This window comes from Simochromis diagramma, unplaced genomic scaffold (genome assembly GCF_900408965.1).
Source record: "Simochromis diagramma unplaced genomic scaffold, fSimDia1.1 OVJJ01000802.1, whole genome shotgun sequence".
Classification (NCBI taxonomy): domain Eukaryota; kingdom Metazoa; phylum Chordata; class Actinopteri; order Cichliformes; family Cichlidae; genus Simochromis; species Simochromis diagramma.
Window position 1 is genome coordinate 10153118 of NW_024387492.1, and position 27839 is coordinate 10180956.

At 38.5% G+C, this 27839-nt stretch overlaps 2 protein-coding genes across 4 annotated transcripts; both read right to left on the reverse strand.

The window, feature by feature from the left end:
• Positions 1-119: 119 nt before the first annotated feature.
• fbxo25 (F-box protein 25) lies at positions 120-16504 on the reverse strand. 3 transcript variants are annotated; one of them, XM_040017340.1, is made up of 11 exons: positions 16378-16504; positions 15419-15599; positions 7904-8007; positions 7168-7217; positions 6955-7047; positions 6762-6855; positions 6004-6185; positions 5514-5696; positions 4853-4996; positions 3178-3204; positions 120-2546 (listed from the first exon to the last, which is right to left on the reverse strand). In XM_040017340.1, exons 2-11 carry the CDS (start codon positions 15544-15546, stop codon positions 2457-2459), a joined length of 1095 nt encoding a protein of 364 aa, XP_039873274.1. In that variant the 5' UTR covers positions 15547-15599; positions 16378-16504; the 3' UTR covers positions 120-2456. The 3 variants fall into 3 exon arrangements, with proteins under 3 accessions (XP_039873274.1, XP_039873275.1, XP_039873276.1); XM_040017341.1 differs by lacking the exon at positions 16378-16504 and adding an exon at positions 16171-16349; XM_040017342.1 differs by lacking the exon at positions 3178-3204.
• A 4147-nt stretch (positions 16505-20651) lies between these two features.
• On the reverse strand, positions 20652-24211 carry fam110c (family with sequence similarity 110 member C). The gene is given in 2 exon segments (XM_040017343.1): positions 20652-22912; positions 22914-24211. Coding segments are annotated over 2 exon segments (1035 nt in total). The 5' UTR covers positions 23813-24211; the 3' UTR covers positions 20652-22776.
• Between the last annotated feature and the right edge of the window lie 3628 nt (positions 24212-27839).

Sequence of the window (27839 nt, forward strand, 5' to 3'; positions counted from 1 at the left end):
CTTACAAATAGGCAAAATGTGATCTTTCACTTCTTGTTTTCCAGTCTCCTTTTTAACTTGATTACATGGCTTCAGAAAATTGAGTCTCATCAATCAAGTAATAACAGAGTACAAACAGGTTTTTAGAAATATTTATTACTGAATAGCTACTTCCTGCCCCGGAAAAATCATGACAGTACCATCAAGAGTATGGGAACAGTAGAGGGGTATTACAAAAGTTGGAAGGATACAAAATGTTCTTTTTTTTCCATAAATAATGCTTTACAATTTACCTGTCACATGACAGTTCTGACAAAAGTAGAACAACTTGATCAGCTGATGGGGTTTTACTTCTTTTGTGTGTGTGCGTGACGCATTGACGCTTTTGATGTACACAGAGCACGGCAGGTATTCACAGAGGACAACATAACAGAGACGCAAACATGGCATGCAGTTATTGTAGGAAAATGCCACCAAAATGAAACGGAACAAAAAGCTGTTGAACCCCATTAAAAATAAAAGATTAACACAAGTCATCTTTTTCTGCCACACAATAAATGTTAAACTTTCTTTTTAAACACATTACCATTACTTACATACTGAGCCCCCTAAAGATCACTCAACAGAATAGTTCGCCAGGCTACATTTACCTCGCAATAACCTTTTATCTGGCTGATGAATTTAAGGTTGAGCTGTATCATACAAAAGAAACAGACTGGATCTCTGAAAACGACTGCAGACAGCTTTATGTCACTTTAGTGGCAACCGTGCCTTCACTGCAGCAATAATGGCTGGAACATGGTTGCTTTTAATGGGAGTAAAACTTGCACTGGGTCAGGAATGCGTTGATGCTACTTCATGTTGCTGATACATAAATCAGAAGCACCACAAATATCAAAAGTACCAGGCCTGCTACAGCTGGACATCCATAGCACCACAGACTGAAACACAGCAGTGGGCAAAGCTGGGAGGTTACAATAACTCTCTAAAGGCGATAACTGTGGCTTGTCTTTTTGTATAGTTATGGTAACTGATTTTAATATATTCAAAAAACAAAACCGCACAAAAAAAACTAAATTAGAAATGAATTTGACTGATAGCATTATTGCTACAAAAGTCAAATGCATCTCAAATATTTTAATATATATAGTGTGCCTATAGAGCAGATAGTAGTAGTACAATAATATCAATATTGTGAAGTGCTATTATGTCAGGCCTGGTGCAATAACATTAACTAAACATACAGCAACAGCTAATGGAAGAAGAAATGCTTCCAACCAGTTCAGAGATCTTTTTCCAATCAGTTTTAAAGAGTAACTGAACTGGACCGACGCCTGCAATCACAGGGAATGGAGGGCAGACTGCTTTTGATACTGACAGAACACAAATCATATTATGGTCGTAGATCGCTTTGTTGTAATGATGCAATCATATCCTTTCATTTTCCCGCTTGTGAGGGGAAAGGAAGTTCATATCAATGTGACTATTTTATGGTTCGTTAGAAACGCATCTTTGTGATTTAAAAAAATAAAAATACATGTCTGCAGTTAGGTTCAAAATTTGTGCAGACTTTCAGCTTTGATTTAAGCAGTTTTAGAGAAATTTTGCTTTAACTGTTTGGGGATTACAGCCATTTTTATACACAGTTCCTCAAATTCAGAGGATCAAAAACGACTGGACAAGTTAACATAATTTCAGGTACGAGGATAGTTTTTAATACTTGGATGAAAATTCTTTGAGCTTTTTCCCTGGACCTGCTCTCTCAGGCCTTTACCGCAGCCACCTTCAATGGCTTCTTGACTGTAGGTCAAGAAGCCATTGAGTTTTGTATTTAATAACTGTAAAGCATGCTCTGATGGGTTGAGATCAGGTGACTGACTTGCCCATTGAAGAATATCCCATTTCCTTGCCTTGAGAAACTCTTTTTTTGTTTACTTTTACAGTATGGTTTGGATGACTATCAATTTTCACAAAGAAGTGGTGTCCAATTAAGGTTTACAGCATTTGTTAAACCCCTTAAGGCTGAAAGTCATATCTTCAATGTTTGATTTAAATTTAAATTCCACATGAAAAGAACTCCAGTCATGATCTTTAGGGGGCTTTGTACTTAACATAAACATGCTAAGATTTGCTCTACATATAATTCCTTTCAAAATATTCACATTGCATTTACATCATATTTTATTCCCTGTGTAAGGAGCAACCTTTCTTGTCTTAAAAGACAAACATGTATGCGAAAGGAGAAAGCCTTGCTTATATATCACCTTCTATCAACATTCTGAGAAATCCTCTCATTTAATTTTTCCTCAATTTACGGAAATAATTGTGCATAAGGAAGTAAAGACGTAAACGAAATAAAGAAAACATTTCTTTGAAGCCCTTTGTATTTGGGTTAAAGACATCAAGTTCTTGTACACACCTCTTGGCGTGGGAGTGATGCTAAACGGATGCTTCAGGTGAAAAACAGCATGGAGGGTTTAAAACTTGAACAGGTCGATAAAGTGCTGCGGGGAGATGGGCATCAGGCAGCTGTCTGGATCGTTGGCTGTGCACGGGTGGCCAAAGTCCTGGAAGGAAGTCAACAGCTTAATCATTAGAACGAAGGCAGACTGGGAAACCTCCGAGTTGGCGCAGTCATGATTCTAGCATTTACTTAGAGTAGAATTAAAACTGATTACAGCACAGAAGCGAGCTCTTACTCTTAGGGTGATTTAGTAATTATGTCATAAACTGTGAACATAACAGCACTGGTTATGGCAGTTTTAATTAAAAGTTCTCAGGGCCATGTGTCACTGTTTGCTCGTGGTAAAAACACACGGCCTATTTAAGTGCATATAAAAGATAAAATGCGATGTGACACTTGATAGATAAGCTTGTGAAAACTAAACAGAACTTAGGAAGGATTTTACAAAAATGTGGTGAGCAAGTTCTGGATGAAAGCACATGGAAGTGTCCAAATATTTATGTTGGACAAAGTGACAGCTGACATTCAGGGGGAAAAAAAAAAATATTTTAACCGGAGCAGGTTAAAGGAGAAGTCAGCGGAAACAATGTCAGAGTTTACAAAACACGATGACAGGACAGCAAAAGACAAAACTCAATACAGGGAAATGAAATCGGACCATCGGGGCAATCATCGGGGAAATGAGACAAGATGGCAATCTAAGAAATAGAAAAGCATTATGGGACATAAAGTACCTTCAATAACAAAGCCAGATGGCAATCCTTAAGGTATCAGGGACAAGGGGAACCAGGAGAAGAGGCAGGAAGGATGGGTGCCAAGCAAGGAGAAGGATGCAGAGAAGGCAGTAGGTTAAATAATTTAGGTACCCAGGAAAGGATAATAACGAGTTTGTGGCAAGTAAATAAAGAAACAAACAGAGGAAACTGAATGTATAGGAATACTTTTTAATAAAAGTGCTGCACTGTTCAGTTTCTGTATCTCTAGAAGTTCCCTGATCTTGCTATAACATGATCTCTGTCTTAGTTAGTTAGTTAAAAGATCAGATTTTCTGTGCTGCTGAAAGCAAACCGGTCGGTTAATTTGCTTGACACTATTAATTTTTTTTAATTATTGTACTGTAATCATGAACAAGGATCTGCACTACAGGCAGTGCTCTGCGGTTCTTTTTGATTCAGCAAACCTTTTTATTGCTGGCTTTAAGAATTTAGAGTAAACTGAATATTAAATAATTAGAGTTAAAAATACAAAAGCAATACCAAGGAAGGTAAACTATTCAAAATATAAAGATATGACTTCACGGTGTTTGAGATTTTTCCTTTGTATCAAACTTCTGTAAAGACTTTTCTGTCTCTTCGCCATAGGAGACAAATTTTTAAAATAAGATAACCAACTGGTTGGCCAGAGGTTAAGTGTGCGACATCCTCAAGGCTACTGCACCAGCTGCCTCATGGGAGGCAATCTGTGTCCAAACTATTCTGACTCAGACTGCCTGCAACCACCCTCACACAAACTGGCAAAGGTTTGCAAATAACTGCTGTAGTAGGCAGATGACCAACACGTTGGCATCAATCTGAGTTGATGCATTTCATTTTAAAAGGGTTTGTTTGTATTCTGGCTATCTTACTATATAAAACCAAGGTCGCAGAGTACCTATAGTACACTTTGCAGTTAAATTGTCATCCTGCAGAAACTGGATGGCAAATATTTCCCCCAAATATCTGTGGTGGAATTTCTGTTTCAAATTCTTTCTGGACTCTGAATGTAAGCACTCAATGAGAATTTCTGTTTTAATTTCAGTGTATGTAGCAATAAGGGATTTGAGATTTTCACCAACTTATCAGTTGACACATTATCAAAAGCAGATTGTATGGAACTTTCAAGTAGACCCCATTCAATTTTCAAACTGTTAGCAGACTAACTAATCATATTGCCATTTTATCATCGCCTCGATACAAGTTGGTTTAAAATCTGGTTGCAGATCTAGTCCCCGTCTTTAACTTCACTGGACATGATTGCAATAATTTTAGTCGTGCAGTTGTTAAAGGCTGCTGTTTCTGTGTGTCTGTAGCATTAAGCAGTCCAGGTTTAATTTAGAGTAAACACCAAGCTGTGGTTATTCAGGGATTCAGGTTATTCATTGCTGAAAGGGGATACAAGCAAAAGCTACAGCAAGCAGTTAAACTTGGACTAAACCTGTTAGGTTATTTCAGAATAGCAGTCTGGTGAACTAAATTTATAATATAATAGTCATATTACTATTACATGACTACAAGTTATGTTAGATTTTATTCATTACATATGTGCCTACAGGTTTTGATTATCTTGATCCCCACCAAATCTCCCACCACAATCAATAAATCAGTATAAGGAAACGTGCTTAGACTGTTGCTGCTGCATTGTCTCGTTTACCTTCCAGAAGAGGATGCTACAGTGTTTGCAAAAGTGCAACGTGTCGCCGTACTGCTCCTTCATGGGGTAGTGTTTCTGCAAGGTGAAATACATCAGCTTCCAGTCCACATTGTCATTCCTGGTTATGGCTAAAGTCCTGCAGAACTGCAAAAATGCAGTGGGCACACACACACACACACACACACACACACACACACACACACACACACACACACACACACACACACACACACACACACACACACACACACAATGGATGGAAAGAAACTTTTACCAGCTATTTAAAACACTCTGGGGATAGATGCAATTAAAACAAGAACAGTGCGTATTTAGATATAATCAAGAACAATTCCTCATTAACATCAATCCTGAAAGAGTGTGAAAGGTCTAAGATAGTGTGCTTGGGTGTGTGTGTGTGTGTGTGTGTGTGTGTGTGTGTGTGTGTGTGTGTGTGTGTGTGTGTGTGTGTGTGTGTAAGAGCTAGAGGATAAGCTCATTTGCGAGCTGTGAATAAATTGTGCCAACTCTACCCTCTAGTGGTTAACATGGGCTCTACTTCTAGTTCTGAAGCAATCCAGTTTTACAACACTCAACTATATATGTATGACTAAAAGTAATAAAATCTTAGATCCAAGCTCAAATGATTAAGTGTAATACTCACTGGTCTGTCCGAAAAGTGAAAGAGGCAGAGTTTCTTCCACAGTGTGTTGTTCTCACTTAGGATGTGCAATGTCGGTGTGGCCTGTCCCAAGTTAATGATGTCACAGGCATCAGAGAACTTATAGAGGATCTTGTTTTGCATGTGCAGGGGCAAATCACTGAATGTCATGCCAGTGCACATTTGCTGAGGAAACAAGAATCACCAAAAATAAATAGTGGACTAACAACACTTCTGTATTTCACATTTCTCCCACGTTAAATTCAGCTTGTAAATTGGACCAGCTTGTCAATAAGTCATAATTCATAAGCAGGTACAAATGGAGCTACATGTATAGCACTGTAAATAAAAAGGCAGATTTTTAGCCTACTTCTTATTTTAAACAGCACTCTTATGACAAGTCAGCGCAGACAGATTTCCAGCATGGCTGCTATTTTAGATTGCTGCCTGGAAGTTCTGCGGTCCACCTACTCTGCGATTTCAATAAAAATACCTTGGGGATCTGGAGGTTGTTCAGCTCCTGCTGCCATTTAACAATGGTTTCCAGACGGCACAACCAGATGTTGACGTTTCCCACGAGGACACACCTGCCATGGATGGTCAGACTGTGCAGGGTGGAGCTCAGGTCTTGTAGAAGCTCTTTGACGAGGCGTGGGTTATAGTGGTCCTCCAGAACTGGAATAAAAACACAAGCAAAAGAGAAACATGAAGGAAAACACCAGGGCTATTGAGGAATTTTTTTTAAGGATCATAACACATTTTTTGTTGTTGTGCGGGCTCCTGCCGTAAACCACCCCATATACATAACAAAAAGACAAATGGAAAACTAATATTTCTTTTTACAAAAAAGCTTCAAGTTTGCAAAAGAACTAAAATGTGTTTACCAGAAATATACACACCACTGAAGGATGAAAAAAATAAAATACAGTCCTGGTCTGTCCTTTGTAACCCTGTAATGATGGAGCATGCTAGCCCTATTGGTTTTGCGGTTAAACATGAGACTGCAACGACTGAACAGCAGGATGAGAGAAAGCATGTTCTGATTGCTCAAAGGCTTCACATTCACACACGCACACACACACACAAAAAATCTATTAACATAAAAAGCTACTTTTCCCAACACAAAACGCTCTGAAAATAAATAAATTAGAGTTTAGACACTGAAAGCCGCTGACACCAAAAGTAATAATGAAAATAAAGAGTCTGTCTGTGCAATTTATCCCTCAGACACCCCATGTCAGGTCTTCTCACCCTTTCGTACAATCTTCTCCAAGATATTGAAATAGTTTTTCTGGGCAGCTCCACTCAAAGACGTCAGCTGTGATCTGGCTATTAGCTGAAAAAGCTGTGGGTGGCAGAAAAAAAAGGAGGAGCTTAAGATGCGCTATATAAGTCATACAATTAAAAGGTTTCTTTAACAACATGTACGAGCATCAATGCTCACTTTTGCAACGTAATTAAATCTTCTCAAGTCCTGAATAGCGCTGGAAAAGTCTAGCCGGTTGAGAGCTTCGCCAAGTGTGCAGTATCCATGTCGCTGTAGGTACACATCAGAAAAAAACATGTGCACACAAGCTCTGTTAATTAAAGAACTGACTAATGTGTATTTTCCATTAAAAGACAATCGCTCCTTTGTGTGAAAAGCCTCAGTACTCACTTCTTTTGTGCTCCCTTTCTGAATGTAGATCCATTTATCTGTGAAAACAACTAAAAAAAAATGCAAAAACAAACATTTTAATGAAAGCTTTCTTACAGTTGTGCATCATTGAATTTTACATATTTTAATGACAAGAGAGGGACAAGATATTTCACCTGAAACTTCATGACTTTTTAAAAATGTATTTATTTGCAAAAGTTTGAGTCAACATTGAACATTATAACATTTCCAAAGTCTGAAATTGTTTAAGGGTTTCTGTATGGATTACATTACAAGTCTTACTGATACAGTAGGATAATGATATAATCCAATCAATTTGTGCTCTCTAGAAGAACTGATAGTTATGAAAGTTTCAAGATCATTTAAGGGCAAATTATTATTAAAAGTATAAAAAGTTACTTCACTTCAGATTTTCTATGTAAATCTTAGCTATAAAATGCAGAATTTCTTTCAAATAAATGTAGGCAAAGTACTTAGGTAAGCTAGACAACCTCAAAAGGTGCACAAGAGCTGCTGATGTGCTTATTAATATTATAATGGATGCACTGCATCTGGAGACGGAGGACACTACAAATTGTTAAAAAAGACAACATTTGCAGCACAACCTTATTCCAAATCCCTGAGAGTTTTATTTCTGTCTCACTGACTTTTGCACTTTTGTACACATTGCTTTTAATCTTCATGCCACAAAAAGTTCCCCGAGCCAAAACAGTGATTATGTGCAGCTGAAACTCACACTGGGATTTAGTGTTATTGTTGTAGAAGTCCTTTTTCCTCTTTGTGGTGGAGAGCTCACAGACATCTCCAACAAACAGATTTTCATTGTTGCCATTGCAGAGCCTGTTCGGACAGAGGAAACATGTGCGTAATGCATTAATAACACTTCCACGCAAGTCTGAAAACACCATGTAATTACAAACCACTGAACCACTGTGGCGTCGCCCTGAAGCAAATCAGTGACTTTTTACTGATAGCCTGTGTGTCACAGTTGCACGGCAAGATGGCTCATAGCCAAGTTAGGTGATGTAGTGTTACTGAACTTACAGGGAAAACCAGTGTGAGAAATATATAATTAAAGATCAGAGGAAAAAAAGAAACTGAAGGAAACCTGTTGTATTACTGCTACACTGATATGCAGGCCAAGGTCAAACATGTCAGACAGAGGTCTCAGAACATTAAGCGTGCTGTATCTAATCTTTGTTGTTTCTTGCCTCAGGGCTGTGTTATTTTTGATAACACAGAACTTAGCATTTTCGTTGTTGACCTCAACTTCACATTGCTGTCGGAGAACACTCAAAAAGGCCGAGCTCCAACAGAAATACGAATTAAAACATGTCACATTCAAGACAACATAGCGAATACAGATGTTCCCAGGGTTTGTGAAGACGTTTCTTACCATTTTTACTGCATAAAAAGGCTAAAAATTCAGATTACAGTCCTGTGTTGTGCGAGAGAATTGTTGCTTACTTTGTGCCTGTTCTCTACTCTTTCAATCTACTTCCACAAAATTAAACCACCAATTAGGTAAATTATTACTATGTCTTTACTAAATTCAGGTCAAAATATTAACTAATACTCGCAAAACAAATTACTTGTTGAGTACAAACAAATTAAAACAACTACAAAGACAAAAAGCTGCGATCTCTGTGGCATAAAAGATATACTCAGTGGTGTCTGTATGTGTCTGTTATTTGAGCCTGTCCTTACACATGGCAGAAAATCAAACGGCTTTCTGAATCTATAAGTGACAAAATGCTACCAAACTGCAACAAATAAATCTATGTGAAAAAACAATAAAAAACAAAAACAAGCTGCAAAACTTCAATCATGAATAAGAGTGTGATCATGGAGTTCTGGTTCGCTGATTTTCTAATGAGCGTTGTGAGACAGATCAAATTACTGAACTAAGCTGGTATCTGATACACTGCATTAATAATCCATTGGTTAAATTAAGTGGCAACACTGCCAGCTAAGAGAGAATTCTTGGTAAGCTAACCCCTCCCTGGGTGTCACAGGGTGAGACGTGAGTTCTTAATCAGCCATGTCACCAGCCTGTCATGACTGACAAGACAGACATGCTTATATTTACATCTAAAACCAATTCACAATCACTGGTTAACCTAACATGCATCTACACAGGTACAAGGAGAACTTGCAAACTATACACAGAAAGGTAGCATCTACCGAGTCCGCTCAGGCTCGGGATTAGAACCCAGAACCTTCTTTCTATGAGGCAATAGTACATTGTACCATGGTGCACCCATAGCCCTTGAGTAAGTCAGAGTCCTGTCAGTGGGGGTTTCCAACTCAGGGTCATCATATGGGTCATGTAGTCTTTAAATAGTTCCCAACAGTGCTCAGCGAGCAGTTGGAAAGTCTGCTGATAACACACAGACTTGTTTTTTAATCTCATACCTTTTAAAAATGTGTTTCCAACTTCTGTGCTGCTATATCTCTATGATGTGACTAGCATATGCGGCTAACCTTTGGAACTAGTGGATGCTTTTTTCCTTTTTTTTTTTACCCGATTGCTTTCTAGAGGTCGAAGAACTTGTATATTTGGTGCATTGACAAAAATGTCCAGTGCGGTTGGTCCCATGCGGCTTTATTTGACATGTTTTGTGACTTTTTCCTCTCTTTTTCCTGCTCTTAAGCACTGGATTTTCTTCTTTTGCAAAACAAGTTGGTTTGGACCAATCCTGTCTACCCCAATGTAGAATAAGATCTTGCGAGTGGGGCCTCGCAGAAGCACAAAGATAGCGGGGGTGGACTAGTGAAGACGGAGGGGTCAGGACAGGGACAACTTTGCATATTCATTGATCTGTCCATGCTAACAATCAAAAAAAAAAAAAAATCAGGAAAAGAGGTAGAGTTACATTTAATACATGTTAAGGCACGAAGGGAATTTTTTCATGGAAAACATCTTCGAGGAGAGCTCCAAATAAGACCCTAGGGCAAATGGATGGTATTTATACAGTCCTTTCTTTTGAACTTATCAAAACACTAACAGTGCAAGCCACATTTCACCATTCACACGTATATTCACACCATTAAGTCCATTATTCTGTGGACTTTATTGATCAAATAAACCAGTGGACGTACTGGGTATGCAGTCTCCTGGTCAAGGACACTTCAACGTGTAAAACAGTCAAACCAGGGATCAAACCACCAGGCTTCTGATTAATGAACAATCTAATCAACTCCTGAGCCACAGCTGTTCTACATTACACTGGTTATCAATTCTAATATACTTCCAGAAGCATATTTAAGTTGGTCTTATGGAATAAGAGACCAACTTAAATTTTCTCCAGCATAAGTAAAGACATGGCTTTGCTTGTCTGACTACAGAGTCAGCTGATCAGAGTGAATGAGCTCCACAGTAATCCCTTGTCTCTATCCATTTATCCAGTTGCACAGGCATAAACACAAACACACTTGCAAGTGCAGTAATCTGTCAAAGTGAATTATAAAAAGGTGGAATTCAATAGGGTGACTTTCTTACACAGGCTGCACATGGAATAACCGTCTCCAAGGAACCAATAAAAACATCACACAGGAACAACTTATTCAAAAGGATTTGTGGACATTTTAAAATCCTCAAATAAAAGATAAACAGGGCCCTGAAGGGAGCACGTAGTTCCAAAGGAAATTAACCGAATACAAAATATAGTATGAAGACTTTTAGATGATGTTCTAGTCTCTTAGTAGACAAACACATTTGATTAAGTTCAATCAATTTACACAATTACTTGTAAGAGAAATGAGCATTAAACTGAGGTTCAAACACTCAACTGACACTCGACAGCATGAAGATCAGCGACCAATTTGTTTTAGATTTACACACGCACTGTGATCTGAAGTACTTCTGTAACACTGTGTACCATTCTAGTACACACCCAGTGTATTGTCTCCTTTCTTTCTGGCCTACATGTGGTCGCCTGGCAAACGTACCTCGGTTGCCATGAGGTCACTGGCTTTGTGGAGGGAGACTGCATCTGAAGAGCAGCCAATTTGCCTAAATGATGTAATTAGTTATTGTCTGATGACAGGCTAAAGACTGCTGACGAGTCACTGTGGTACCGGGAAGTACTGTTAGTTAGACAGAAAATTCCCCTGGCCTGAAGGGGACGTCACCAACTGCTACTGAGATGCCACCAATTCCACCCTGTCAGTACCAGCGTGACACGAACCAAACCCTGCGTGTGTGTTTACGTTTTATGAGGCTTGCTCATGAACTATTGTCCACCATATCAACAGTCTCTGGTCCTCACAATGATCAGAGATGTCACCAGTTGGCTTGAGAAGATCACTTTTCAGTAAACTCTAATGAAAATGCAACAAAATAAACAACAAATTTCTAAACAACAGAGGCGAGGGAGTCAGATAAATTCAAGATGTAGAAGGACGTGCCAACATATAAATGCCTAGTCATATACAATGAGGCAATTAATAATCCTCCATCCAGTAAAACTCCAAAACACAAGCAGAACAAGAAGCTGGAGCAGAAAAAAATACATACAAAAAGAAATGAATAAATACAGAAAATCCCCTCTTGTCTCCTCATTTTTACAACTGCTCACTGCCAGTTGGCACATGTCAAAACAATACAAGTTTCCTGTGGAGAACAACATGAGCTCTGCTGTGGGAGGCCACACGAGCTGCAGACAGGGGCAGTGTGTAATATAAACCAGAAAGACGAAAAACAGAAGATGTTTTTTTGGTTTAGCTGATCTCAACAAGCTGTTGCCATTAAAGTCTTTAATCCACTAAGCCCCATTATTTGAACACACAACAGCCAGCGTGTTTGAAATTGGAGGTTATCATTATGCACTGTTATCATAAAAGCCAAGGATTGTAAAATAGTTATGATGTCAATTCTGAGAGGGAACCTAAGGTGTAACCTGTAGTTTTCCGTGATTAGGCTCAGTCATGGCAACTTATGCTTCAAACCTAACCTGCTCACAAGCACATTAACTTCAACTCATTTTGTTACAATCTAACAGCATGCACGATGAACGTGTGTGAAAAAGAAGTGTCATATGCACAGAGGTTTAGGATTAGCTGTATATACTGCACACAGGTCACATTCAGAAGTTGTTTGTATGATATTACTATGTAGTCAGAAAGAAAAAAAGTTGAACTGTGGGATGTAAATCACCTCATAAAAGCCTAGATGTTATGGCACCAATTCTAAGCGATTTAATGGTTCGTGAGCACTTCTGGTCTTATTCTTGTAATTTCACCAAGAAAAATCCACTGTGTCCTGGTGGTTTGAGACGGACCATGTAATTGGAAACATTAAGCTTTTGTTTTATATTCCTATCATTTAATTTCCTGTCAACTCTCCACTGTTTTCTGTTTAATAATGGAAAAAAAAATGTTTACTTGAAAACCTTCTGAGAATGCTCTGCGGATGCTGGACAGTGTCTGACAGTCATGTCAACATTTAGAGAGAGACTTGGCAGTCGATCAGTTGTAGTCAGTCCACCTTTATACTAAGAGTTGCAGCGACATTAAGATTTAAGGCACTATTGGAAACATTGGTTTAGTAAGAAACACCAAGCCAAAACACCCTAATAAAGTTTAATATGCTTAAGTGAAGAAGTTATGACCCTGTAATACTTTATGCCCTGAGAGAGAAGCACGACTATACTTGCTGTGATTAAAACCTTGAAAACTTGCCAGAAAATCGAAAACAAAAAACTTTGACACTTTAAAATAAATAAACAAACAAAAACACACATGCTTAGACTATTCTAAAACTTCACCACATTCATAAGACGGCAACCTGAGACATAACTACTTGTAGAGGTAGCATAAATCAATCTGATCAAAGACCTTCATACATACACACATAACAATTTGGTTATTTCATTAGGAATGTAGTAGGATTTCAAAACCCCGATTGAGGGCTCTGTGAGAAAATGGAGTAACACTTCCCAGTATTAAATTGAGCAAATCAAATTCCCACTACCTGATACATTATGCAGTCAGCATAATTACCCTTCTACAATCCAAAATTCTTCTAACCAAAATTCCAAGGTTTCCCAAACGGTAACAGCCTTCTCTACCTGAGGTTGGCTGTGAACTCTCTGTCATTATTACCACATGGTTGTTTCATTATTCCAGACCTAAACTGACCTTCTGCTGGAATTTTGTGTCTTTAAAGAGGTTTTTTTAGCTAAAATTGTTAACCACAGAGCAAAGCAACTGAACTCTGAACTCATAGTAGTGGAGCTTTTTCACACGAGTCACATCCAAGCCTTTACCCGAAGTCTCCACACTGTGTTCAGACTGAGAGATGATTAAGGAAAAGGTGAAATTACGCTGAAAGCTCAAGTAGGCCTACTTTCTTTTAACACGGAAAACTGGAAGAATCACAAGAATAATCAATAAAGAATGTGACTTATACGCAGAACCAGATGAAAATCGAATCTAATCAATATTCGCTCCACTCTCAAAGCGAGCTGTTTGTGTGTTTTGTCACTTGCTGTGCAAGTAGTCTGCAGCATTAAGAAACCTTGATGAGATATCACATTCAGATTTGTCACAATTAAATAATTGGTCATAATTAGGAGACTCTTTTTCACATAAACACAACTACAAACACTCTTTGCTCTTACAGAACTACAGGATTCACTGCCAAATCAATGTCATTGAAAACTATGTTAAAATATGTCGACTTATACCTCAACGCTCAATTATTTTTTCTGTAACAACACTCTTTGGCAAAACCAAGCTGAAATTATGGGAATGTACAGTATAATCACCTCATAAAAGGTCAAAAGTTTACATACAGTCATCGTGAGGACCAATGTCATTGCTGATGGTGGCTGTGGCTCAGAAGGAAAAGCAGGTAACCTACAAAATTGAAAGGTTCAATCCCTGCTCCAGTTTGCATCCAAGATACTGAACCTGAGTTGCTCCCGATGTGTTCATCAGAGTCTGGATGGGTGTGAATGTTGGACAGAAAAAGCTTTGAGCATCACTGTTGCCTCAAAGCAAAAACAGAGGAAGCTGGGCCAGATAGCAAAAGCATCTGCATGAGATGGGACACTGAACCAAATATTAGTGGGCGCATATGTATACTTTTGACCCTGTGCAACTTAAAACTCCTCATAAATTCAATTTGTGTAAAAGTCCTGCTGTTTTTAAAGTCATTAAAGATGTATGCTGTACAATCATTCCACCCCTGAAAAAGAACAGTTCAAAGAAATCATTAAAAAACCCAAATTACCACAACATTCATCCCCATAATGAGTGTATGTAAACCTCTGAGCACAACTGTATGTGCTATGACCCTCATAATAAGTGGTTGAATGATTAGTGAATAGTGAATTGTTGCCTTATGTACCCTTTAACCCTGGGCTATTAGGTATCTCTATAACAGACTTGTGTAAACAGGTCATTTTACACCAGTTCCCCTTTAGCTTCATTAAGCCAGGTATTACATGTAATTAGCCTACTGTTGTGGTTACATTTTTTTATTTTACACATATAAAAGAAACCTGAAAGAGTTTGTAGGTCTTACAAAGTTTAAAAATGTGAAAAATATCCAGAGAAATGTTGTTCAGCGGATATCTGTCCACTCATGTATCCTTATTAAATCATTCACCACTGCTCCTTTTACTTTTTTCCCCTTTTCTATTTTCTAAGAAATCTGTGATTCTGTAATCCAATTTAGAGTATCCACTGAAGACCTAGATTGGCCTCTAAAGGCACAGTTGGATTATACAATAAAAGCAACCTGTTTTGATTACTACACTTTTAATATAACTCATAAAATTTTACAGCACTCCAAAATGTCATCAGCAAACTAAAAATGGTCAAAGTAATGTACATACAAGCTACTACAAACATATTGCCATATAAGGCAATGAATGTAAGCCAATAAACTATGATCTACTTTTACTCAAAACTGATTAAACTCCTTGTTTTTTTTAAGGAAGATGACCAGCAATTTCGGGTTTTTTTCCATTCCATTTTAGGCTGTATCAATATTTTGAGCAGCACAACTTTAAATATACTACTGTTATGCATTCTCTTTTGCACGCCCTTATGAGAGTCTCAGGGAGGTTGAAGCCTATCCTAGAGGTGGGGTACACCCTGGACAGGTCACCAATGTGAAACAGAGCTAAAGTGCTCTTTAATTGGGCGAATTTTTGACTACTTAAATATGTAGAGCTCAGACAGAGATGATACTAAACCAAAGAAATTTGATTAAAGGTAGATAAAGGTGAAGGCAACTTACTCTTTCAAATCAATCTCTCCGTTGTTGTCCTCCAAAACATCTCCGAACAAGATGATCCTCTTCCAGCCATCTTCCGTCTTTGTCCAGCTCCACCCCGGCGATCTCCAATCCTTACCCAAGAAAGGCATCTTGTCTGGCAGGTGTGAGACTGTGAGCAGAGAGGGCCGCTGCTACTTCACACCTGGAGGTTTAACCAGCTTTTGTTAGAAAAAGATTTTTTTATTCTTGATGCCACCATGCAAAGAAGAGAGAAATTTTGAGATCTAATTTGTCCTTGTTAAATATAGCATGCTACAATAAAATTTCACAAACAGTTTTAAGCATTTAACCGGTTATATTCACATTATGTTCACATTAGGCTCTACTGAAAAAAACAACAAATTTTAAATGAAAAGGTGAACAAGTTATAAATATCACCAATTTAATGGCAGTTCTAAAACACTGAGATGATTTTTTTTTTTAAAGCTTACAAATTGAAACTGATTGTTTTTAAACAAATCCCACCACACATGGATTCTTATATTTTATGCCAGCATTGGTTAAAAAAGGTGAAAACAAAAAGTATTATTATGGTTTCTCTTAGTGTTCACAGAGACACTGTAGCCTGCAGCTACCTTTCAACTGCATATCACATAAAGCAGAGGGCCATCAGCCATTCTCAATTACCCTGTTACAGCGCGTTTACAGATTTAACACTCGTATGTAAAGGGCCAGACTAAGCCACAGTGTTTTAATATACTTAAATAACATACCTTGCAATATCCGTGACGCAATTATATATTTTTCTACCTTCAGAATTTGGACAATGACAGCGTCAGCGGGCGCTGTTAAAGTCGTTTTAGCTATCAAACACGAAGCTGTCAGTCGACCCAAAACAAATAATGACGACAAGAAGAAAATAATGAATCTCCGCTACGCTGGTATAAGACTGTGAATTTCTGAAAAACGGCCAAACAAACCGTTAAAGAGAAGCAGCTCTTCTGTAGTGTTGCCCGTCTCTGCTTCCGTCTCTAGCCTTCCCCTCCTGCGGAGCTGGAAATATTGACGGAAGTAAGCGCGAGAATTCGTCAATTCACGCCCCCTACTGCTCTCTGATTGGTCAAAAGGTCTGTATTTATCTTGTTGCTACCCAGATTCGGGAGGCCGATTGGATAATCACTCCTGTCACTCAACAGCTTTTTTTTTTTAATCCCATTTGTTTTGTTGGGGGCTTTCTTCGACACGTGACAGCGGACTGCACACATGTACTTGTGTTTTGATTTTGAGATGGGGGATGGTAACTGGTCTGCTGGAGCTTTGAGTGACTGACTGATGCTGAAAAATGTTATGAAACGCTTTAAAGACTTAACTTGAATAAATAACTATTTTCTCACCCCACCCACTGTTTTTTCACACCAGTTGTATGGTTTAAGTTTAAGCCGTATATTTTATGACACGTTATCTAGGTCACAGTTTTATTACTCTGGGACCTTCCTGCTTTGATGTGCATGGCGTAAAGCTGCAAACTGGATGTAAAAAGATAAATTTACTTTTGATTGTTTCAAATGACGTTATTCTCTTCAGTTTAAGTCGCAAGTCGTTCAGAGCAAGGTCAATTGAATACTGTGCCTGTATATGCAAATTTAAAAAATGCAGCTATTTCGGATGTCCAAAAACGACACCCCGTTTGAACATGTTTCTTTCAAAGTTTTGTACGTATTCAACAGCCCTGACTCATTGTACACCGGCTCTCAAAAATTTTATTGTTATTGTCACGTCACCTGTTTGAGCTTAAAAATACAGTCTAATGTCCTATATGGTTTGCAGTGGGAGTTCTTTGTGGTTAAAATATGAATTTAATAGGTATTCATTTATGTATTTTGTGTGTGTAATTTAGTGTCATCTAGTGGTAAAGGTTGGAGAATGCAACCAACTGAACAACCCCTTCGTACCCAATGTTGCAGGACCTATTTGGCCATCACGTCAATGTAAAATCATGTAACAGTGCTAGTGGCAGGAGTGAAAGCACCCACCCATTCACCCAGCTCTACCCTCTCCTTGAAAAAAATCAATGAATATTCACAATATTCATTGTGAATATTAACCATAAGGGTTAAAAGGCAGTAAAGTACAATGTGAAAGTGAGCTGATGTCATCAAATATTCTACTGTCTCACTGTGAGATGTTCCCATGCTCAGAAGTCCTGACTTCTGAGTGTACTTGCAAAGTAGGAACTAGAAGCATGCAAGTTCAAACTCTGTGTACTTGTATTGAGCAGTGTTCACTGAAAGAACTGACTTCAGACCAAAGCAATGGTTTTGATTAAATCAGTGTTAGACATAGTTCTTGATTTTGATCAGTGAGATTTACATGGAAAATAAATTCATAGACTGCAGCACAGGAAATAATTAATTAATTAAATATTGGAATAATTAAATATGTCTTAAAATGAAATCAATTATCATTTTATTTAATTTATGATAAAGCAATAACAATGAGTGACATGAGAGTACTGACTAGGAATTTTATATCACTAGTAAAACAGGTACTGACAATTTGGTCTTGTTGTTGGATACTGCCTCCCATAAGCTGGATACAATAAGCTCAAACATTATCCAGAATCTATATATACCCACTCATATCTGCTGGCATTGTTGCTACTTATATACATCCTCTTTATTATATTTACCTGTTAATCAGTCACATTGGAAAAACTGGTCTGAGTATTTCAGAAACTGCTGATCTACTGGAATTTTCTCACAGAAATATCTCTAGGGTTTACAAAGATTGGTTTGAAAAAGAAAAACTATCTAGTGAGAGTTTCCTGGGTGTAAATACTTTATTTATATTAGAGGTCAGAGGAAGAACTTGTCTTAAATGTTGGTATGACATGAACTGAAGGCTTACTGTGGAGCCTGATTAGCTCAAGACTATGAGATTATTAATCTCAGGGTTGTGGGTTAGACCCAATGTGTTGAACCCCACACATTTGTTTGCCCAAACAAATCTCTTCTGATTGTTGCTTTCCCTTAGTAGTGGTTTCTTAGCACCTATTTGACCATAAAGGCCCGATTTGCACAGTCTCCTTTGAACAGCTGATGTAGGGATGTGTGTGCTACTGGAACTCTGTATGGCATTTATCTGAGCTCTGATCTGAGCCAATTGAGTCTAACAACAGATTAAATGCCGTGTTGAGGCTGTCATTTTTGTATTTCTGTAAGGCAAAATAAATCGATTTGTTGAATAATTATTAACTCATGAAGTAACAGAGACTTGGAAGAGAGAGAGACCTAATGTTCAACAATCCACATTTCACTGTTTTAGTCTTTGGTGCTGTTGATGATACTGTATTGTTCTTTCTTTGTGTTTTTTTTTATGTTTCAGTTGTTTTTTGCCGGTTTTTAGTTTTGTTTTTTTTTGTCTGTTTGGGAGCTGACACAGACCTTAAGGGGATGGGGTTTTGGGGGGATAATGGGAGGAGAGAAGCTGCAGAGAGGTGCGTAAGACTGCAACTCTGTTTCCTGGTCCCAACTCTGGATCGTCACGTTTTGGGGGGCTTAATATATTTGGCCAGATTCCTAGAAATGAGAGCTTCTCCATCCAAAGTGGAATGGATGGCGTCTCTCTTAACAAGCCCAGGTTTCCTCCAGAAAGTTTCTTAATTATCTTTAAAGCCCACATTGTTTATGTATCTACAATGTAGAAAGTAGCAAAAATAAAAACAAAACATTGAATGAGAAGGTGTGTCCAAACTTTAGACTGGTAGTGTCAGTGATGTTCCATTAGGACAAGCAAAGCAAGTAGCGCGCCTTGTCAAATCTAAAAATAAACGTAAATTATAACGTAGCAAAGTAAAGTGATCCCTCATCATAAAGCTCCTCCTGTCAGTTAATCTGTCCTTTACATTACTGCTATTTTGTGACTGCAGTTGGCTATTGTCGCTGAAAGCTGTGCTTATTTCATCTCACAGAAAAATGTAGCTGTTTCCATCTCTGAAGGCGTGTCTGTCTCCTATTAACAATAACTGGAGCTAGGAGGCCAGCAGTTTGTTTCAGGTGATTTGTGCATGTCCTTTTTGGATAAACCACTGGTCTTTCATGGTAAGCTGAGGGGAGCTTTCATTGCTCTGTGATCAGTAATATGCTTCGTATGGAAACACAACTAGTTGTCTTACCGGCCACCTTGGAGAACATTTGTGATGTAGAAAAGATGGGCAACGAACAAATGATTTTTTTTTTCATAGATATGCGGTCCTCACAGGACAGCCACGACAAATGTGTGATTTATAGAATTTGATGCTGAAAATTAAACAGAAATACAGTGTTTAAAATGTGATCAACCTTAAACATATGGAGCAGTGATAAAATAATATTTAACACTGATTAGTGACATTTTTCTGCAGAATAGTTTTAGTTTTGATACTTTATACACAATTTTTCAATAATACAGTTTTATGTAAAGTAAGGTTTTTTATTGCTTTTTGGTTTGAAAAGTTCCTCCACCACTTGTCATTGTCAGTTAACAATACAAAAAAGTGGGGGGAATATGGTAGATATTTATTTAACTAAGTTATTAGAAATATTTTACATCTCTTCAGCCAGGAAGGAGTGTAGAAACGTGAAGATGTGCAGATGGACAGCACAAATGGCATGTTTTAATCTGATCCAGTTTATCTTGTTAAATTGGTGTTTTTGAAGAAGGTGTGTTTGTTTGTGTGTGTAGTGGGTGTGAGGGGTGACGATTGTCTCTGCTTGCCTTTCTGTAAAAGTCACGGCATGCCACTGATGAATGTGTGTTTGTATATAAAGCAGTTGGAGGGCTCAAGTACAGTGGAAAAACAGAATATAAGAAACAGTTAATAGACACCTAGAGTACCTTTGGCATGTGGTGGAGGAGGAGATTCTCATAATTTATCTTCAGCTGAAAAATCAGCAGCAATGTAATGTAATGATATGATAATAATAATGATATCACATCACCAAGAAGAATTAAGGCAGCCCTGAAGGTAACCCAGTGTTAGCAATGTGTAACTGATGAAGTGGCAGTGTATAGGTAATTGATAATTCTCATAACCAACAGAACAACTAATAAAAGAGTAACTAGTTTAACATCAATCCATCCGTCCATCCATTCCCTTCCGCTTATCATGGTCGCAGGGGAGTAATTCAAAGACAATATATTCGCCCTGGGTTAAAACTTTTCAAACTTTAGCAAACATTTCCATTCCACCCACTGTGAGTATATTCATGCAACATTTTACTTGTAAAAACAGTTTTATTTGTGTTTTACGTTTTCAGTAGCAGTAAAACTGGGCAAAAGGTGGTAAAGATATACAAATTATCTAGGAGTACAAAAATTTTAAGTTTTACATATAAAAAAACAAAATTAAATGCAAACTTGTAGCAATAGTGAGTTCACATTCACAATCAATGATCACATATTGATGACTATCATTATCAACAGGTAACCTCTACTTTTGGCAACCAACAAGTGGAGGCTTGTACTAAACAGTCAGTCAGGCATTTGGAGAAGTGAAAGGTGTGTCTGCACCAGCTAACTACTTTGTGCCCACTCACATAAACTTATAACGTATATTGTTTGTTTCTTTCTCTGTAAGAAGACAATGAGTGAAACTGAATAGGTGGTAATACGTTTAACATACTGCGTCAAGCACAGTCTTTCCATTGCTTTCCCCCAGCTCATGTTCAGCCACTGATCTTCAAAGAATAAAAAAAAAACTTGGCTAAAAGACAAAAAGAGAGAGAAAGCAATGAAGAGACAAAGCAGACGGAGCTTGGGAGAGAGATACAACAACAACGGGTCACTGGACATAAGCCGATCAGATTATTAAGCGCATTCCCCTAACAGATCTAAGGGAAAGTTTGCGAGGAAAATAACCACTCCCTCAAATGTTTTTTCATACATCTGTTAAATATAAGCAGATCTTCCATACGTAAATTTTTTTGTATCAGTTGCTGTGGTTTGTATTTGAGTGTCTGTGGGGTGGCAGGTATTACACTTGTTGTGGTGACCTAAATTTATTTACACACATACATGCACATTTTTTTTTGTATGTGGACAAGGGAACAAATCCTCATGATCTAAATCATTCAAATTTATATATTAAAGCTATCTTTTAACATTAGGATAAGTTATGGTCAGAGTTTGGCAGGCAGTAGTTATGGGTAAACTCAGAGTAAGTCTCCAGGTTGTGTGTGGGTGTGTGTGTCTTCATGTGTGTTGGTGTGATGGAATGTATACCTTTCACCCCGAGAGAAATGGGAGTGCACATTATTGGATTATAAACTTAAAAGGCAGGTTGTACAAATTCTGATTTAGGGATGCTTTCATGTTTGAGGTGGCCTAAAGGTATTCGCAGAGGAGCAGAATTTATGAGCATCAGTGTGAGACTCCTTTTAATGTTCCTGGGAAGAATCAAAAGGCCATGAGCTGTGAGCCTTTTATCTTAAAATAATAGTACCACTCTTTACAAATAGTACATTTTATAAGTGATCGTATAAAATAATTGCATGTTAATGAATAATAAATAAACACACTAATGTTTTGTAGATGAATTATGTAACATTGATGACAACTCATCAAAAAGCTACAGCTAGAATTGCTGCAGCATTGTTAGACGTTGATTTATCATTAGCAGGAAGTATGTCATGTTGACAAATTTTGTACATTTTCAAAAGCTTTAAATTATAGTCGCATAAAAATACAGTATAGCTTTTATAAACAATGTAAGTCTATATGACTGCGGCCCATTTACTTTAAAAAGGCTCACAACCAAAATCACTGAACTTAAAAGTATTTTATTTTTATGGAAAAAGAAAATAATCCCAAACTAGTTCATACTAGTATGTTTTTGCTTCATATCACAGCACTTCACTGAATTCTTTTGAATTACTGCTTGCCTTCTTGTATGCACGTTTGACCATATTTAATACAGAAATGTTTTTTTATAGAGTCTGAATAGAACGCAAAAGTATTATATTAAATAAGCCAGTAATCCTAAAAGTGTTGAAGCTGAATAATGTAAATACTTTTTGTTTTTGTATAGCTTTTATGACATTGTATTTTATCTGTTTCCAGTGTAACTGAGATCATAGATGGTCCTGTGCAAGTAAAAAAAAGAAGAAGAAAAAAATAAGAAATCACTCAGTCATCATTTGCTCTCAGAAAAGTCATCAGTAAAGGACACACACACACACACACATGCAGCATACACAATACATAACCTAAGATTTAGGTACAGTTGGACAAGTAGGGTATCATTCAGTGTTTTCTAAGGCCAAAAACAAGAAACTACTTCCATCTTTGTCCTCAAAATATAACTTTTATGTAACATCACTTGGTAAAAAGAAAAAGCGCAATCAGTGAAGATCTCGTAACTTTTTTCCAGTGTCACTAGCATTTTTACAGCTGTACAGCCACTTGATAATCCGTGCGTTGCGCTCAATAACTGAGGTCTCTTGACGTATCTTCTCGTGCAGCTTTTCCTCCATGAGCTGCATCGCTGTCACTACTGTTCCTGGAAAAGCCATCATCTGACGTGGAAACACTGACACTCCGAACCATTATTGCAATTTCATCTGAGCGAGCCGAGAAGTTGTCCTTCCCCAAAGAGTCAATGACCTCACCGTCCAGCCCGCAGTACTTGAAAAAAACATCAAAGTCTGCAAAGTTTTTGGAATACCTGGAGCTGATATCAGAGTGAGAACGACTGACTCCTTTGCCAGACCTCCTTTCAACCTCAGGAACTGTCAGGAGACCACTAGATGCATTTACAACTCCAGCCTTAGGTTTTGTACCAGAGTCACTGTTCTTGATTCTGCACTCTTCTGTCACTCCATTGCTCTCCGGTTTAGAGATAACTACATGTGGATTCCATTCCTTTGCTGTTTCCTTAGGCGTGGTGATTTTTCCCCCGTTGCCCTGAGACTCACATTCCTTATCTGTCCCCTCGGATAATGGGGCATTTTTATTCACAGGGTTGAGCAACAACTTACGGGTTATATGGTGTTTCCGTTCATTTGCTGGCCCTCTCAATAACTCACATTTCTGTCTGTAAATTAGAAGAGAGTCTGGTCGTTTTTTGGCGCTGGAGCGATGTGCCTGCACTGGTGAAGAGATTTGCACAGTGAGTGTATTCCCTGTAGGAAGATTCCCATCCCGGTGTGAGCTTCGGTTAGAGGACCCAGTGCTACTCACAGAGGCCGATCCAAGGCTAATCACTGGCTCCTGAGTTGAGTTAACCACCTGTTGGCTTTTGACGTATTTTGGTTTACTTGCGGCGAGCCTCTCCACGGCACTCATGCGTCCTTTTGTCTCACTCTCTAAATCCATTTGTTTACGAAGGTATTCAGGACCTTTCCCCAGGATTTTTGTGGTATCATTAGTTGTCTCCATTGTGGTTTCGACGGGCACTGAAGTCTCGTTGTAGATTTTCAGTGTACAGTTTCCCCAGAGCTACAGGTAAAGGATTCCATTCAAGCCCGATCTTTGCCTGAGCACGTATTGTGACGGGGGACCTTACCTTGTCTGTTTAAACACACACCACATTACCCCACCCATCCTGCGCAAGGGTAGTTTTAGCCACACACAAGCCTGTTCAAAGTACACCTGATACCATCGCAAGTGAGAACAATGAAAGGTGACACTTCTGCAGAGTGTGTTTCCCAGTCCTTCAGGTGAAAATGTGGATCTTTAGCCTTGTTGCACAAGGTAGGATGTTTCATACTGTCAACATTCAGGAAAACTGGCTTCTGAATCATTAACAGTTTATAGTTTTTAATGACTTTAAATCTGAGTCATCATATGGGCTTGGTGCTCATTATAGTGAAAAAGTTGTGCAATAAGTGTTTACCCTCAACTAGTCATCCTTAAATTCTGGAGAATGTGTATGAAATATAACAGTTGGATTGTTGGAGGTAGGTATGAAACAGTGATGCTTTTTTAAAGCATGGTGGCACTAATCCATAAACATAAAAAAATAGTTTGTTGAATGTAAGTTTCAATTTAGAACTTTTTATACTTCGGGGAAAAAAAACTCCATTTCTCCACTGTGTTCAGTGTGGTGACTGTGACTGTGCAATTTGACGAGTGTTGACAAAAAAAAATTGTGAACAAACTGGTTTCTTTCCTCAGGCTTGAAAAGTGTCTGTTTTCATACGAAGAAATGAACTTTAACACAAAATTCAGGTCTATTTGAAACAGAAGTTGATGTTCTTGCTCTCTCTGCAAGTTTGAGGGCTGTGGTGAAACCAGATGCTGTCTACATATCTGAGAAGATGACCTTGCGTGGGAGATCACCTAAATATAAATGAGGTATTTGAATGACTGATTGATTCCCAAAGTTGATAAAATTATAAACATCCTGTCTCAGAGTGGTGATAAAAACTAGTTCGTGCATTTATTACTTGTAGATTGGACTATTTTGATTCTTTATTATGTGACGGTTCTAAAAATTCCCCATAAAGCCTTAAGTTGAACTAAAACACGGCAGTGAAAGTACTGCCTGGGACAAGAAAGAGAGATCATGTTTCTAACATATTATCTTCTCTTCACTGGCTACCTGCTAGACCCAGAATTTACTTTCCAATTCTTCTCCTCACATACAAGGTCTTGAATAATCAGGCCTCATCATATGTCAGAGACCTCACAGTACCATATTATCCAAACAGTGCACCTCACTCTCAGACTGCTGGCTTACCTGTGGTTCCCAGTAGTAAGTATAATGGGAGGGAGAGATTTCAGCTGTCAGACCCCTGTGGAACCAGCTTCCAGACAGACGACCTGTCTCCATTGAGGATTTGACTTTAAACTTTACTTCCAGATAAAGCTTATAGTGTGAGCTAGATCAGGTGATCCTCTGCAATAGGCTCAGGTTGCTGGGGGACTTCCCATGATGCACTGGACTTCTCCACTAACCTCTCTTTACTTACCAGGTGTTTATATACAACTACTATATTTAATTTTGCCTTCTCTCCCATCATTTGTGTCTTGTCTTGCTTTATGGTCTTCTTTATCTCTTCTTGAAGAAGGTACAATTAGCAGAAAAAATTATAGTTGTAACATGCATATTTTAAATATATTAGAAGATTTTTGGGTGTATATTGGTCTTCATGCAGTTTGTTTTTTTATGTTCCCATTCACTTCCCTCCTGTTGTTCCAAACCCACCATTCCCACCTGCCCTGCTTTCCTTCCAGCTTCTTTGCTCACCTGCATCCACTTCACCAACTGGTCCCCTTAGTCATTACGGCACACGTTCACGGCTGATTTCCACCCCCCTCGGCTGTCTTCCTGTATTAGTCTGTTTTTTCTCTGCCTGCTTTTGAACCCTGCCTGAATCTTTGCCTTCTTTGAAGGTAATGTTTTGATATTGGTTCAAGTAAACTTTGATCTTATTTTTACACACCTGCTTTATGTCATGATTTTGGGTTTCTGACACTATATATCTCTGTGTTATGTGCCAGAACTTTTCATCCATGCATTAATGTAGCCAAAAATAAATCACGGAATGTCCACTGAAACATAAGTATTTAAGCAATCATTGAGGCCAGTGTAAAATAGCCAAAATAAAATACATATACATAACAAAGTCATTTAAAAATCAGATTTTTCATTTATGGTGAATCTACACAGGAATTTTGGAAACAGACTTGTTGCAGGAGTGGAGAAATCAGCAAACCTCTGCTCAGCACTGCAGATTCACACACTTTCCACCAAGTGTTATTAGTCAGTGTATGAGGAAGTGACTGTGTTTGGCAACTTACTGACAGGCTTACAGGCAGCAAAATAAGTGGCACCTAGAGGCAATGGTGCTACTGAAACAAAATGTTCTGAACCATAGTTTGAAGAATAATCGATCAAGTGCCAACCATAGAGCGCTTCTCATTCGCTTTTTTATTTTAAAATATGCTGGGGCCATGTCTTTCAAAGGACATGGGAAGATTGTAGACTGTATACAAAAGATGGACACAACCGCATGACATTACCTAGTGATTAGTGAAATTTTGAAATGAGTGAGTGGGTCTGACTAATGAACCGAGGGACTGTACATGCTCATAAAATAGCAGATTGTCAATCACAAAATATGGTGTCCCTAAAGCGTACACTTCTTTATAGTCCTTTTTAAACTATAATGAGTACCATGCTTTACAAAATAAACTTTGTGATGTATTTGGTTATACTGAGCCCGTAAACTCATCTCATTAAAAGTGTTTACTGCAGTCAGATATCAAGTGTACCACGTAGTGCTGTATAACAGGCAGGTTGCAGACCCAAATGCAGAACTTAGGATTGTGAAGTGGAATGAATGAATGAATATTGCTGGCTGTTTAACATGTTCAAAGACAAGCCACTGTAAAACACTAGTGAGCACACAGGTATGACGATAGGACGTGACAATGACCAAAGGGTGACACAGACAATAAATACTCAAATGATGACAAGAGGATGGGCAACAGGTAAGGACACAGCTGACAACAATCAAGGGAGACACGACAAAGGAAGCAAAATAAAAAAGGAATTTACTAAACATGGCATCACGGACAGACAAAAACTAGACAACGCATGGCAACACTGGACAAGCATGATAATTGAAACAAGGGATAGAATAAAAACAAACTTAACTGAGAGCAGAAACCAGATAGGTAAAACTAAGGTGGTCTAAACTAGAAACACTGACGTAAAGAAAACTAAGAACAACAAGAACCAAAGGCTAACCACTGAGGAATTACATTCGCCCTAACATAAGGGACTCACCCAATAAAACAAACTGAAATAAAGAAACCAGGAAACACTAAAAGTTAAAGAAAATCAAAACACTGGGTCCTAAATCCCAAACAAAGTGACTTGTAGAGTTATTTTCTCATAGATTTATATATGTCGGTGTCACGGTCTGGCTGGCAGACCGTGGGGATGTGTGGGGAAGGAGGACCCAGGCGCGGTGCTCTATGTATAAACAGTGTGTTTATTTACAGTGTGCAACAAAGTAACAATAAATCCCCGTGTTTTCCCAGACTCCCGTGTTGTGTCTCTCCGTGAATAGTCCGTGTCTTTGTGCTCTCCGCTCCCGTGTCAGCACCCCCCGGTGCTCGCTGCTCTCGTGTCTTCCACGCTCCTCCTGTGGGGAAACAATAGACGCAGCCGTCAGGACACATACAACTGCGGGCATACACGCACACTAACTTAACTGAACAGAAGACTAACGTGGAGTCTCATGCAATGATCCCGCGTCGGTGGGAGCTCCAAGACTCTCCTAAGTAGCTCCCCCGACGAGCCCTGATCAGCGGCAGGTGTGTGGCCAGTCCCTCCGCAGGGCCACACCCCTCAGGCCTGCAGGTGGCCGAGCTCCATCCTCCAGGCACACCCGCAGACATACACACCCATACCTCGCCTAAACATATGAGTGGGACACAGACTAACACAGCA